Here is a 12533-nt window from a genome sequence, read left to right on the forward strand (position 1 = left end):
TTTCTCTCTGGTTAAACCTTGGAGTTTTGTAAAGGCAGCAGCATTCCTAAATGATCCTCCCAACTTGGGTTTCATCGTCTTCTCATTCTATCCTATTCACTGCCCCCTTAAGGAGCCTTCTTCATCTCTACTTGTCTTGTTTCCCTTCTTGTCTATCATCTTCTAAAAAGAAGTCCAAATTCCTTACAATGAAATACAAGGGTATTCAAACTCTGACTGTGCCTATCTTTCAGTATTCTTGCATTATCTTCTCTATATAAGAAGTCAGAAAATCAGGTCAATCCCTCAGGCAGCTTGTTTTTGTTTCTTTCCCCAAGCTCCTCAGAGGAGCTAAAGGACAGTTAGGATTGATAATCACTGCCCCACATGTTGAACAAATCCATGCCGCTGTTGTTCCATCACCCAGTCATGCCCAACTCTCTGCGACCCCATGGACTGCAGCCCGCCATGTGCCATACTTCCATGCAAAAGCACACCCTAGCACCCCTGCCTGCTCTCTTCTCATTCTTTGTCCTTGTCCTCTGATGAACCCACAGGCTTTCCTAAGGACTCAACTGTCATCTCTTCTTTGAGGGGAGACCTCTCTTTCTTCTTTCCCTACCTCTCCCCAAGAGGCAGATGGGATTAGAGGTTTCTCTTTCCTCCCATAGTACCTTGTGCTTACATCTGCTGTAGCACAGCCCACACTGCTTATGTAACTGCCCTACTAGACACTGATCTCATGTGAAAGCAAGAACTGTGTTCTACTCATTTTTATATTGTCTGTGCTTAGACATAGAGGTTAGAAGATAACAGATACGTAATAAATGCTTACTGAAAATACATTTTTGGAGACTGTTGAACAGCCCCAGAGTGATGTAAAATAAAGCAAAACAAGATTGATGCAATTTCTTTCGTACAAGACTGGACAATTTCATCAAAAGAAAACCCTTCTTGCTTTACAACTTTTCATTTAGAAATAAAAGGCAAGCTCATGTATGAAGTGATTCATATATAAACTACAATGAAAATTTCAGCTGAAGTAATCAACCTAACAGCGAATATCAGATGTTTTTCACTTTTAATAGTAAAAGGATAGATGAAAATGAGAGGTTCTTAGTGTCTGAAAAACAGTACTGGGAAGAGGTTAGAAACCAGGGGGATATTATTAGTAGGCTAAAATCTTCATAAATACTAAAAGGAAGCGAAATGTTCAATCAATGAACCAAAAAAGCAAGATATGCATATTATTTATATTATAAGGTGGATATAAATAGCAGGAAGAAAAGCTAAGAGAATGGAGATCAGGGAGAGGTAAGGGTGGGTGGTAGAGAATGCTATTTAAAAATAATTAATAATAAAACTTCTAATGTTGTCTATAAAAACAAAAACTATTATCTTAAAAAATAAAAAATGTTATGGTTCAGGGGATGGATTACCAAAAGAATAAAATGACATCAGTAGACAATGGAATACTACATAAACTTTACTACTACGTATACTGGGTAAAAAAGAAGTACTTCTATCCTATAGCTCTTTGCTCTCAACAACTTTACTTCATGACCTATATGAGAATCTGTACTGTGATGTATATGAAGTATCACCCCAAGGGAAATCATTAATTGAGCCATCTCATAGTGAAGCAAAATCTTCCAGACAAATCACTTCTTAAAAGACAAACCCCTGCCCCCAAATTTCCTTCTTCAAATTTTAAGGAAAACATATAATCTGTAGTTATTTCCAAAATATTATGCCACTTAATCATTATTTTGTAAAAATTCCAGATGCTGAACACAAAACAGCAAGAGTCAAAAGATTTTGAAAAATTTCTACTGTGACCCCAAATGTCAAAAGAAAGCCAAGTACATCCAACAGTTACCCAAATTGTATTTCAGTGAAAATACTATTAAGGTCTTAAAAAAACTTTTTTTAATGGAAAAATACAGCCAAAAGTGAGCCTCAGAATTCTTTGACAGGAGGTGGTTATTTTCTTTCAAACTATTCTTTTGGAAGAATTCAAATATTGCATCTACAGCTTACATTGGGAATATGGGTACCCAAAAAGAAGACAGAACTATAACCATTACAGGTGATCTAACTTTTCCTGTTTTTCTATTAAAAAAAAAAAATCTATCAAAAACACCAGGTCTAGTGAACATAAAAGAGAAATACCTAAAATTATTTTATTACCCTTCATAACATAAAACTCTATGAAAAAGGAGGCATGTGAAATTACTACAGAGACCCAAACCTGTGGAAATATCAAGAAATGTTCCAAAATTCAAGAAAACATTCTTGATATGGTTTTTGAAAAAATGTACTTTGACGAGATCTAAACCTACAATTTTTCAGGACTCAGTGTGTATTAATTTGGGGGAAAAAAAAAAAACAACTAAACTGTGATAATCTGGTGCTACAGGGGGCTACTAACGCTTACCTCAAGGGAACCTACTGCAGATAAAGTCCCGTCACTTGCACAGTCCTTTCAGCTGCCTGCCAGTTGTCTCTGTGGAAGGGAAAGCCTGATGAGTGAGAGCCCTATGCCACACTCCTTTGGAGTGTCAGGGTGCCTGCACAGAACTCCACAAAACTGTCTACCTAGAGACTCCTAGATGCTTTCAATAAAACAGGGCTTAAAAAGATGCCGCTGTTAATATTCTCCTTCCACTGAACGCCAAACTAAATGGCTAAGAGTAACTGTGTGCTAATGACCTATTGGTATTATTATCATGGTGATAAATCTACACTAAACCAAGCAGAAAAAAGACTAAAAATGGATCAAACAGAAATAAGTTAACACTGACAGGGGAAATATACATACACACACACACAAACGTCAAAAAGTAAGTGACAGAACTCTGTAATCTGAGAAGAGGAAGTATTACACTTTCATTTGCAAAAAGTGAAGTTGTAGCATCAACAAATGAATGCTAATACCCAAAGAACCTCCTGTCTAAATATTTTTTTAAATGCCATCAAGAACATCATGCTCAACGTGAACTATACCATGGATCCAAATACCTACTTATAAAATTCCATGTATTTTCTTAATGGGAAGAGTAAGTGTGTAGGAAAGGAAGGAATTTTTCAGATATTTTTAAGCATGTAAAGAGAAAACCAACAGCATGAAATCCCACAAGAAATTTCAAAAAGAAAACAAAAAAATGTGTATCTGTATCTCAAAAAGTAAACAAACTTTTACTCAGGACCAAACTAAGAGGGAAGTATAACAAGAAATAGTAGAAAACGGTGAAAAAACAACATATTACAAAAATCATGTTCATCTCTTAGAATGTCTAGCAACTTAAGAACATCTATACCATTAATATAAACGTTCATCTACCTAACCAAAGAAATTATATTTTCTTTCTAATGTCAAATAGTCTTCAGTCTAATGCTATGCTTCTAAACCAGAATAAAATGCTCCTAAAAAAACAAAGATTAACATTTAGCACAAGTATTAAAGAAGGAAAAAAATTAATTTTAAAAAAGGTGATTCCAATTTTCCTTTAATAGCGACATTTTAAAAATGAAGTTACTTACCTCTGATTCTTTGTCACTCAAAGATCCCAAGCTTCCAAAACTGTGATTAGAGCTTTCATTATTTGTTGAGGCCTGTCAAAGAATTTTCAAAGGTAAAAATTAGAAATAATTTTAAATGGAACATGTTACAAAGTAAATAATCTATCTTTATAATTAATATAATTCCTTTAAATAAGGAAGACAAATGAAGTAAAAAGAAGAAACATTAAAAAAAATAAACACCAACGTCGTAATAATATAGTTTAGAATGTTTTATCAAATCAGGTTCTGTTGTGTTTCAGGACTGACTTTTTATCTGATTTTTTAGATTATCAGATTCAGGAGCAAAAGAAGTGAGATGTTATTAGGATAAAAAGGGCCTTAGAATTACTTTCCAATAAAAACTAATCTAATGCTTCCTTTAACTAAAAGTATTATTTGTGTTCCTTAATTCCCATCACAATCTTATTAAATTCTATCATATCTCATCCTCACCCCTTTGCCTCTTCATATAAACAAATTGGTCAATCTTCAGTTTCTCTTTGTTAGGGATTAGTCTTTTAAAAGAATCTTATATTAACTTGACCATTTTAACTGCTTCACTGAAGAATTTCTAAGTTTCTTTTACAATACTCAGGGACTGTGACAGTAATGAGCTATCACTCTGTCAGATAACATTTTCTATGTTACTATATGTTTCTATGATGCTTATTATTTTGTGGACTTTTTGGAAATATTAGTACATTAGATGAATGTCTTACAGGAATGTTTAGACCAGACTAGAGCATATATGCCAAAGAGGACATATGAATGAACCTCATGGACAGGTAGGCCAGCTGATATCTCTATGTTTCCCTTCAATCTGTAAGAGTAACTATTAATCCTACAATTACAAGGTTGCAAATTAGCATATAATTACACTAGACTGACAAATTTTCAATTGATGACTGATATGACATATTGCATATATGTCCAGGGCTATGCTGTAAAGGCTATTTTTAATATAAAACAACACTTCAACTAAGATTCAAGCACTATTTAGAGGAATTTAAAATCTAATTAAGACAAGATTATCAAATTAGAAACAGGCAACACCATAAACAGAAATTAAAGAATGATGAATTAGATAGATTCAGGGACAATGGAACCAGTGGCAATGTTTCTGAGCATCCCTAAACACCCAAACCCACATTTACAACAAAACCGGGTGACAAGGAATCTCCATAAATTTCCCTAAAAAAGTACATGGGAACAAATCGCCAACAGAAGCTGCACTGTACGAGAAGCAGCAGAAGGAAACACAGTGTCTGACCCATCTGAGAAGAGAGACTCCCCAACCAGCTCTAACTGTAAGGATTTCTGCATTTACCTGAAATCTGAGGTTGGGGCAGTTAGCCTCTATGGACTCTTTAAACTGACCTCTCACTAACAGCATCACAATGAGCGTAAACTACTGAGCATGGAATCAAAATTGAGTGCATTGAGTATAATGAATACAAAGAAATGAGAATAGTGGGGAAGAGAGCAAAACCTTAGAAATTTTAGAAAGCAAATGCCACACTTCTGAAGAGTTCCCAAAAACAACAGCAGAGGGAGCTCTGTAAGAAATGCCACCCTATTCTCTCTGAACATCCTACCCTCGCCTTCTCCCACAAAGTCTAAAAGTCTGTTCTGTACATCTGTGTCTCTTTTTCTGTTTAGCATATAGGGTTATCGTTATCATCTTTTAAAATTCCATATATATGCATTAGTATACTGTATTGGTCTTTTATCTTTCTGACTTACTTCACTCTGTATAATGGGCTCCAGTTTCATCCATCTCATTAGAATTGATTCAAATGAAATCTTTTTAATGGCTGAGTAATATTCCATAGTGTATATGTACCACAGCAGAGAATAGCATTGAAATGAGTATACTATCAAGGGTGAAACAGATCACCAGCCCAGGTTGGATGCATGAGACAAGCTCAGGGCTGATGCACTGGGAAGACCAAGAGGGATGGGATGGAGAGGGAGGCAGGAGGGGGGATCGGGATGGGGAATACATGTAAATCTATGGCTAATTCATGTCAATGTATGGCAAAAACCACTACAATACTGTAAAGTAATTAGCCTCCAACTAATAAAAATGGGGAAAAAAAAGAAATGCCACCCTAAACCACAAAAAAGGAAGCAACAGAAAATGATGTAAATCAATCACATGAAATTATAAGGGGAAAAAAAGCATAAGACAGAATTACATTCTGATAATAAAAGCATACCAGGAAAATATGCCCACTAAATAGATGAATTTATAACCAACCATTTCAAAATGAGCTAGAAAAATGACTCAAGACATGAAAGAATAACACAAATCAGATGTCAAAAAACTAAGAAGGTAACGGAATTCAGGAAAGTATCAGAAATTGAAAAAAAAATTTCAAAAATGAAGATTAAACCTGAACGAACCCAAGAGAAAATATATACAACACATAATGCTTTAAGAGAAGAAGAAGGAAAAAAGGAGGAAGAATTTTGGAATCAAACAAACTGAAGAGATTAAAAGGGTGAGAGAAAGCAATCATTTAAATAAAGTAATAAGGATCCAACATTCCAGTAACAGAAGTCTTTAAACACCCACCACCACAAGAAAACAAATTAGTAAAGACTATAATTTGAAAAAACTTTTTTGAAAACAAAAACCAAAATCTGAAACTACTGACTGAAGGAGCACCACGTACACTTAAGAATTCAGCCCAGAAGGCCAACATCTGATATTCCAAAGACAACACTTTTACTTATGTCAGAAGAAAACAGAGCAACATATTTCAGATATTCAAGGAAAAAACTATGAATAAAGTATCTTATATTTGGTACAATTGATGTTTCATCATATGGAAGACACAGAAACTTATCAAAATGCCAAAAATTGGGAAACACTGCTCCCATGATGGCAAGCAATAACATTCTTGCTGACACAGATTAGATAAGTACATGGAATAGAGTATAAAATTTAACGGCTAAATGTATGCAAAATTTTAAAAAAAACTATGGTATGGAAATTCATGGAAAGCCCAAGCAAAAAATTTTACACTATTTTCAATCATCTCTGTGGTCACTGTGATAGTATACACATTGTCGAGACTGCTGTGTGTGAGATACAGAAAGGGGTAAATAGTTAAATACATAAATTAATTAAATTATTTTAAAAACATGAGATTTTTACCTTTCAAAAAAAATATACATTCCACAGACCCTGCCGTCAGTAATAACCCAATATCTCTTATCAGAACAACAGTCACACAGACAACAATAAATTCCAGAAAAAAAGTATATAAAACAACTACCTAAAGGCACGTGAGCAATCAAAAACAAGCAGAATCTGGTGAGAAGACAATATTTGGAAGGAAGAAACAGAATTAGATGGGTTTCCTATTTCTACAGCTTTTGCCTGAGAAGACCCCTAGATTGAGCTGCACAGAGCAGCTGAAATTTGAATCAAAAGATGCAGTCTTACTGGTTTGAAAATTGGGAGTTTGAAGCTGCCACAGTAACTGCAAAGTGAGAGGATACATACTGGAAAATAAAGAACCACGAAGAGAGAGAGAACCACCAAGAACTGTACGCATGTCTCTGGCTGGTCACTGACCTATACAAGAGTGGGACAGATTCTAAGCATCCAGTAAGATTAAAACAAATGAACGGAGAGACATCAGCTGCCATCCTCTTCAGAAAGACACAGTTTAGATTTCAGTTCAGCCAAGTTAACTGCTTGCAAATACAAATAATAACCAAAATACTAACACTCTCCATAAAAACACACTAAATCCCAGAGTAACTACAATGTATCATTACAGTATGCAGGATATAATACAAAATTTCTAAGCATATGAAGAAACAAGAAAATGACACCCATACTCAAGAGAAAAGACAATCAATAGAGGCCAACCACAAGGTAACCCAGATATTAAAATTAGCAGACAAAGATCTTAAAGCAGCCACCTGTAAGCATGCTCAAGACAAGAAGATAAAATAAACTTGTAACTAAATGAACAAACTGGAAATTTCAGCAGAGAAATAAAAATGTCAAAAAGAGCCAAATGGAAATACCAAACTGAAAAATTCACTTTCTAAAATAAAAATTCACAGTATGGGTTTAACAGAGAATGGATAAAGTATTGAAGACAGATCAAAAATTAGTCCAACTAAGAAATAGAGAAAAATAATGAAAAGCAGTTATCTGCTAAACACTATTAAGTAGTCTAACATATGAATTTGGAGTCACAGGAGAAAAGAACAAAAAAAATTTTTTTGAAGAAACATGCAGAAAATTCTAAACACTGGTGAAACACATAAATTTACACACTGATGATCCCAAGCAAGATAAGTACAAAGAAAATCATGCCTAGGTACATCACGGTCAAACTGCTGAAAACCAAAGGAAAAAATCTTACCACAGTGAGATATCACCTCATACCTATTAGGGTGGCCATTATCAAAAAGACAAGAAATAACAAGTGTTGGTGAGGATGTGGAGACAAGAGAACTTTCCTACACTGCTGACTGGAATGTAAATTGGTGCAGCCACTAGGGAAAACAGTGTGGGGTTTCCTCAAAAAATTATAAAACTACCATGTGCATGTGTCCACACTCAGTCATGTCCTACTCTTTGTGACCCCATGGACTGTAGCCTACCAGGCTTCTCTGTCCATGAGATTCTCCAGGGAGAAATACTCAAGTGGGCTGTCATTTCCTCCTCCAGGGGATCTTCCTGACCCAGGGATAGAACCCACGTCTTCTGTATTAGCATGCAGATTTTTTTTACCACTGACCCACCTGGAGAGCCTCCATATCCTTGCCAAGAACTACCGTATGTTTCAGGGATTCCATTTCTGGATGTTTATCTCAAGAAAATAAAAATAGTAACTCAAAATTATATCTGCACCTCAATGTTCACTGTAGCATTATTTACAGTAGACAAGACATGGAAGCAACCTAAGTTGTCTATCAATTGATGAATGGATAAGGAAAATGTGGTGAGTGTGTGAGTGTGTGTGTGTGTATGTATATAAGAACACTATTCAGCCATTAAGAAAAAGGGAAATCTTTCCATTTGTGGCAACTTAGAACCTGAAGACACTATGCTAAATGAAATATGTCAGAGAAAGACAAATACCTTCTGATTTCGCTTATGTGTGGAATCTTAAAAAACAATAAAAATTTAAAAACCCAAGCTCAAAGATATAGAGAAGAGATTGGTGGTTGCCAGAGACAAGTGGGGGATGGGGGAGAAATGGATAAATGGGGTCAAAAGGTACAAACTTCCACTTATGAAACAAATAAGTCTTGAGGATATAATGTACAACATGGCAACAGTAGTTAATAATATTGTATTTGCATATTTGAAAGCTGCTAAGAAAGTAAATCTTAAAAACCCTCATCACAAGGAAAACAATTGTAACCATGTATGGTGATGTTAACATCATGTGGTGATCACTTTGTAACACACACAAATATGGAATCATTATATTGTATACATGTGATCTAATCTACATGTAATCTTAAACATCACTTATACCTCAATAAAAAACTTACAGTTAAAAAAAATAAAATCTTGAAAGCAGCCAGAGAAAGATAACACATTACATTCATTAGAACAAAAAAGGATATGACTGACAGCTAGCTTGTCACAATAGGTATTGGAGGTCAGACTTCACCTCTGAAAATGTAAGCCAAGAGAACCCTGGACTGAGACACATAAAGCACAGATGAGGAAAGAGAGGCCTTAAGTGCACAGCTACACACTAAACGAAGACACTCAGCACTTTCTGTGCTAAACTAGAAAGGTGGCAGCCAAACTTAAACTCTTCAGGCTGAAGATTACAGAATTTCTCTCTAGAAAAACAAACCATTGTTTAAGAGACAAGACTTATGGAGACCAAGAATCAAACATCTCTCAGAAAAATGACCCAGTCAAGTCATCCTACTGAAGCAAATCCTGCCTACTCAAACAACACTTCTACTAAGTGTTCCAGTGCCTAATGTATAGATATGAAGAAGGCCCCATTATCACCAGATAACTGAAAAATATAAACAAAAAAAATTTTTTTAACCCACGGGAAAAAGACAACCCAGGAAGCAGAAAAAAAACTTCAAACAAAAATAAAACTTTCACTAATACCCTAGTAAAAGCAAACTACGAAAATGAAACATTTTAAGAACAACCCAAAAGGACTCTCCCTGGCTGTCCAGCAGTTAATACGCCACACCTCCACTGCATGCGGAGCAAGTTTCATCCCTGGTTGGAGTCTAAGGTCCTGCATGCCGCACAGTGTGGTCAAAGTCATATAAATAAATAAACAATTTTTAAATTAAAAAAAGGAGAGTGAACGCTCACCCACCCCCGCTCCCCCACCCCGCTGCAAAAAAAAACAAAAACAAAACACCACTCCTGGAAATTAAAAACATGATAGCAGAAACACACAGAAAATAAACTGGATGAATTCAAAGATAAAGTTGAAGAAACCTTCCCAGGAAGAGAAAAAAGTCAAAGAAAAAAGAAAACTAGAGAATCTATCCAAGAGGCACTGTTCCAAATAAGAGTTCCTGAAAAAAGAAAGATTAATGAGGTAAAATTATCAAAGAAATAATTGAAGAAACTTTTAAAGAACTGTTAAACATTAGTTTCTGGATTGGAAGGACACACTTCTGAATCAAGCACACTGGTTCAAGGAAGATCTCTACCAACACACATTATAATGAATTTAAATGCCAAGGGTGTGAAGCTTATAGAGAAGAATAAACAGGAACATCTACATAGATCAGGAATAAGAGCACTGGAGTGCTCAGGAGTAACACGGGAAGCTAGAAAGCAATGGAACAATGCCTTCAAAACTCTGTTGAAATGATTTCCAACTTAGAATCCTACACCCAAACTAATAGCTAAGTGGGAAGAGGACAATACGCAAGGTCTCATATATCTGACTACCCATTTATCTGCTTCAACAAACAAAAGAATAAACCAAGAATGAGGAAAATAGGGCATTTAAGAAACAGGGGCTCAAACACGGGACAGACACAGAATGAATTCCCATGAAGATAAATAAGAGGGATTCCAGGATGAGAGGTACACAGAAGACACAGAGAGCAACTAGCCTAGATTTTAGAGGCTGTAAGTAAGTAAATGTTAGTTGCTCAGTTGTCCCCGACTCTTTGCGACCCCATGAACTGCAGCACACCAGGCTCCTGTGTCCATGAGATTTTCCAGGCAAGGATACCGGAGTGGGTTGCCATTTCCTTCTCCAGGGGATGTTCCTGACCCAGGGATCGAACCTGGGTTTCCTGCACTGCAGGCAGATTCCTTACCTACTGAACTATGGGTCAGAGGCCATGCCGACAGAAAAATAAGAAGAAAACGGGTAAATAAACATTTTTGAAAAAAGATTAATACATATCTGCTAGAGATTATATGGAAGCTTACATGAATACTGATGAACTAAAGAAATAAGTCAACTCTAGGAAAAACAAAAAGTTGTACAACAGTATTAACAGGAACATAATCATGGAATCTCACAGCTGTGAATAAAATTTACAGTCATAATATAAACAATGAAATAATGATCTAACCAAAAACTAAAATATATCTAAATTAGGACAGGGTTGTGGAAGTTTGAGGGTTGGATAATATAAGTGTTACACCTCATCTTTTATAAAAGGAAGTCAATAAACATCAAAAAAACTGAAAAACCCACAAAGAACTGTAATAATCTTATTGAGAAATATAAACATACAAAGTAAAACATATATAGTATAATAAAAAGCTATAGGTGAGAAATATTAACTCTATGAAGAATGAATGTAGGATTAAAAAAATGGGGCATGCTTCATCTAATTTTCCTTACAGGCTTTTAAAGCTCTGACCCTTGTATGTCTTCTTCCTTCTTGAGCTGTAGGAATTCTTTACATATTCTGGGTATGAATCCTCTATGATTTTCCCTTTCACTCATATATTGGTATCATTTGAACATGGCTGCATTTATCAAATAATTTCCTTTATGACTATAGCCTTTTGTGACCCATTTGTGAATCTGTCATTATTCTTATTAAAGCTTTACTGTTTTTATTTTTCATATTCAGATCTACAAGTCACTTGCAATTGATTTTTCTATGATGGCAAGGAGTGGTGATCTGAGTAATTTTTTTTCATGTGGGTATTCAATTGATCCAGCATTATCTATTATAAAAGACCTCACTTTCCCCACTGCACTGCAAAGTCACCTTTGTCATATATTAAGTTAATGTATATGAATGGCTCTGCTACTGGACCCTATTCTGTTCCACTCGTCTATTTTCTCTCCTCTGTCAATATCTCCATGCTGTAATTACATTCCTTGGTAAATACCTAAGAGAACTGAAAACACATGTCTACACAAAAACTTGTATCAGAATGTTCACAGCAGCATTATTCCTGTAAAAAATATAAACAACCTAAATGTCCACCAACTGTGAATGGATATAACAAAATGTGAAACACATCAATATAATGAAACATTTGGTAATAAAAAGAAATGAGTACTAATACATACTACAATATTCATGAACCTTGAAAATATTCAACCAGGTGAGAAAACCTGCCACAGACACAAAATGCAATGTTCTGTACGACTGATTCCACTTATATGAAAGATTCAGAAGAGGCAAATCCACAGAGACAGAAAGTAGACAAGTGGTTGCCAGTGGACACAGGGCAAGGGAAGAAAGCAGGAAAATAAGGAGTTGCTGTAAATGTTTATAGGGTTTCCTATGAGGGTGATAAAAATATTCTGGAATTAGTGGTGATGGCTGAACAACCTTGTGATATACTAGATACCACTGAACAATCCACTGTCAAAGAGTCAATTTTACAGTGTATGAATTATATTGCAGTACAAAAAGTTTCAAGTTATTAAGGAAAAGAGTGTGGGGGTGAGAGCTTAACAAAATATATAAATGATTATGTATATCATTTATACATTCAGATATACAGTAAGCACACATGCAAGCACAAACTCACA

General features: G+C 35.3%; 1 protein-coding gene across 4 annotated transcripts in view; it reads right to left on the reverse strand.

Moving 5' to 3' along the window:
• Positions 1–12533, reverse strand: part of TLK1 (tousled like kinase 1) — a 160931-nt gene that overhangs the window by 79109 nt on the left and 69289 nt on the right. For 2 of the 4 annotated variants that reach the window (XM_065931742.1, XM_065931741.1), the window contains exon 3: positions 3523–3594. In XM_065931742.1, the coding sequence (XP_065787814.1) occupies positions 3523–3594 (72 nt within the window). Of the gene's footprint in view, positions 1–2416; positions 2486–3522; positions 3597–12533 lie in introns of those variants that run through there. The other 2 variants (XM_065931744.1, XM_065931743.1) reach the window with 2 other exon arrangements.

The sequence above is a fragment of the Muntiacus reevesi genome, chromosome 3, assembly GCF_963930625.1.
Source record: "Muntiacus reevesi chromosome 3, mMunRee1.1, whole genome shotgun sequence".
In the NCBI taxonomy this organism is placed as follows: Eukaryota; Metazoa; Chordata; class Mammalia; order Artiodactyla; family Cervidae; genus Muntiacus; species Muntiacus reevesi.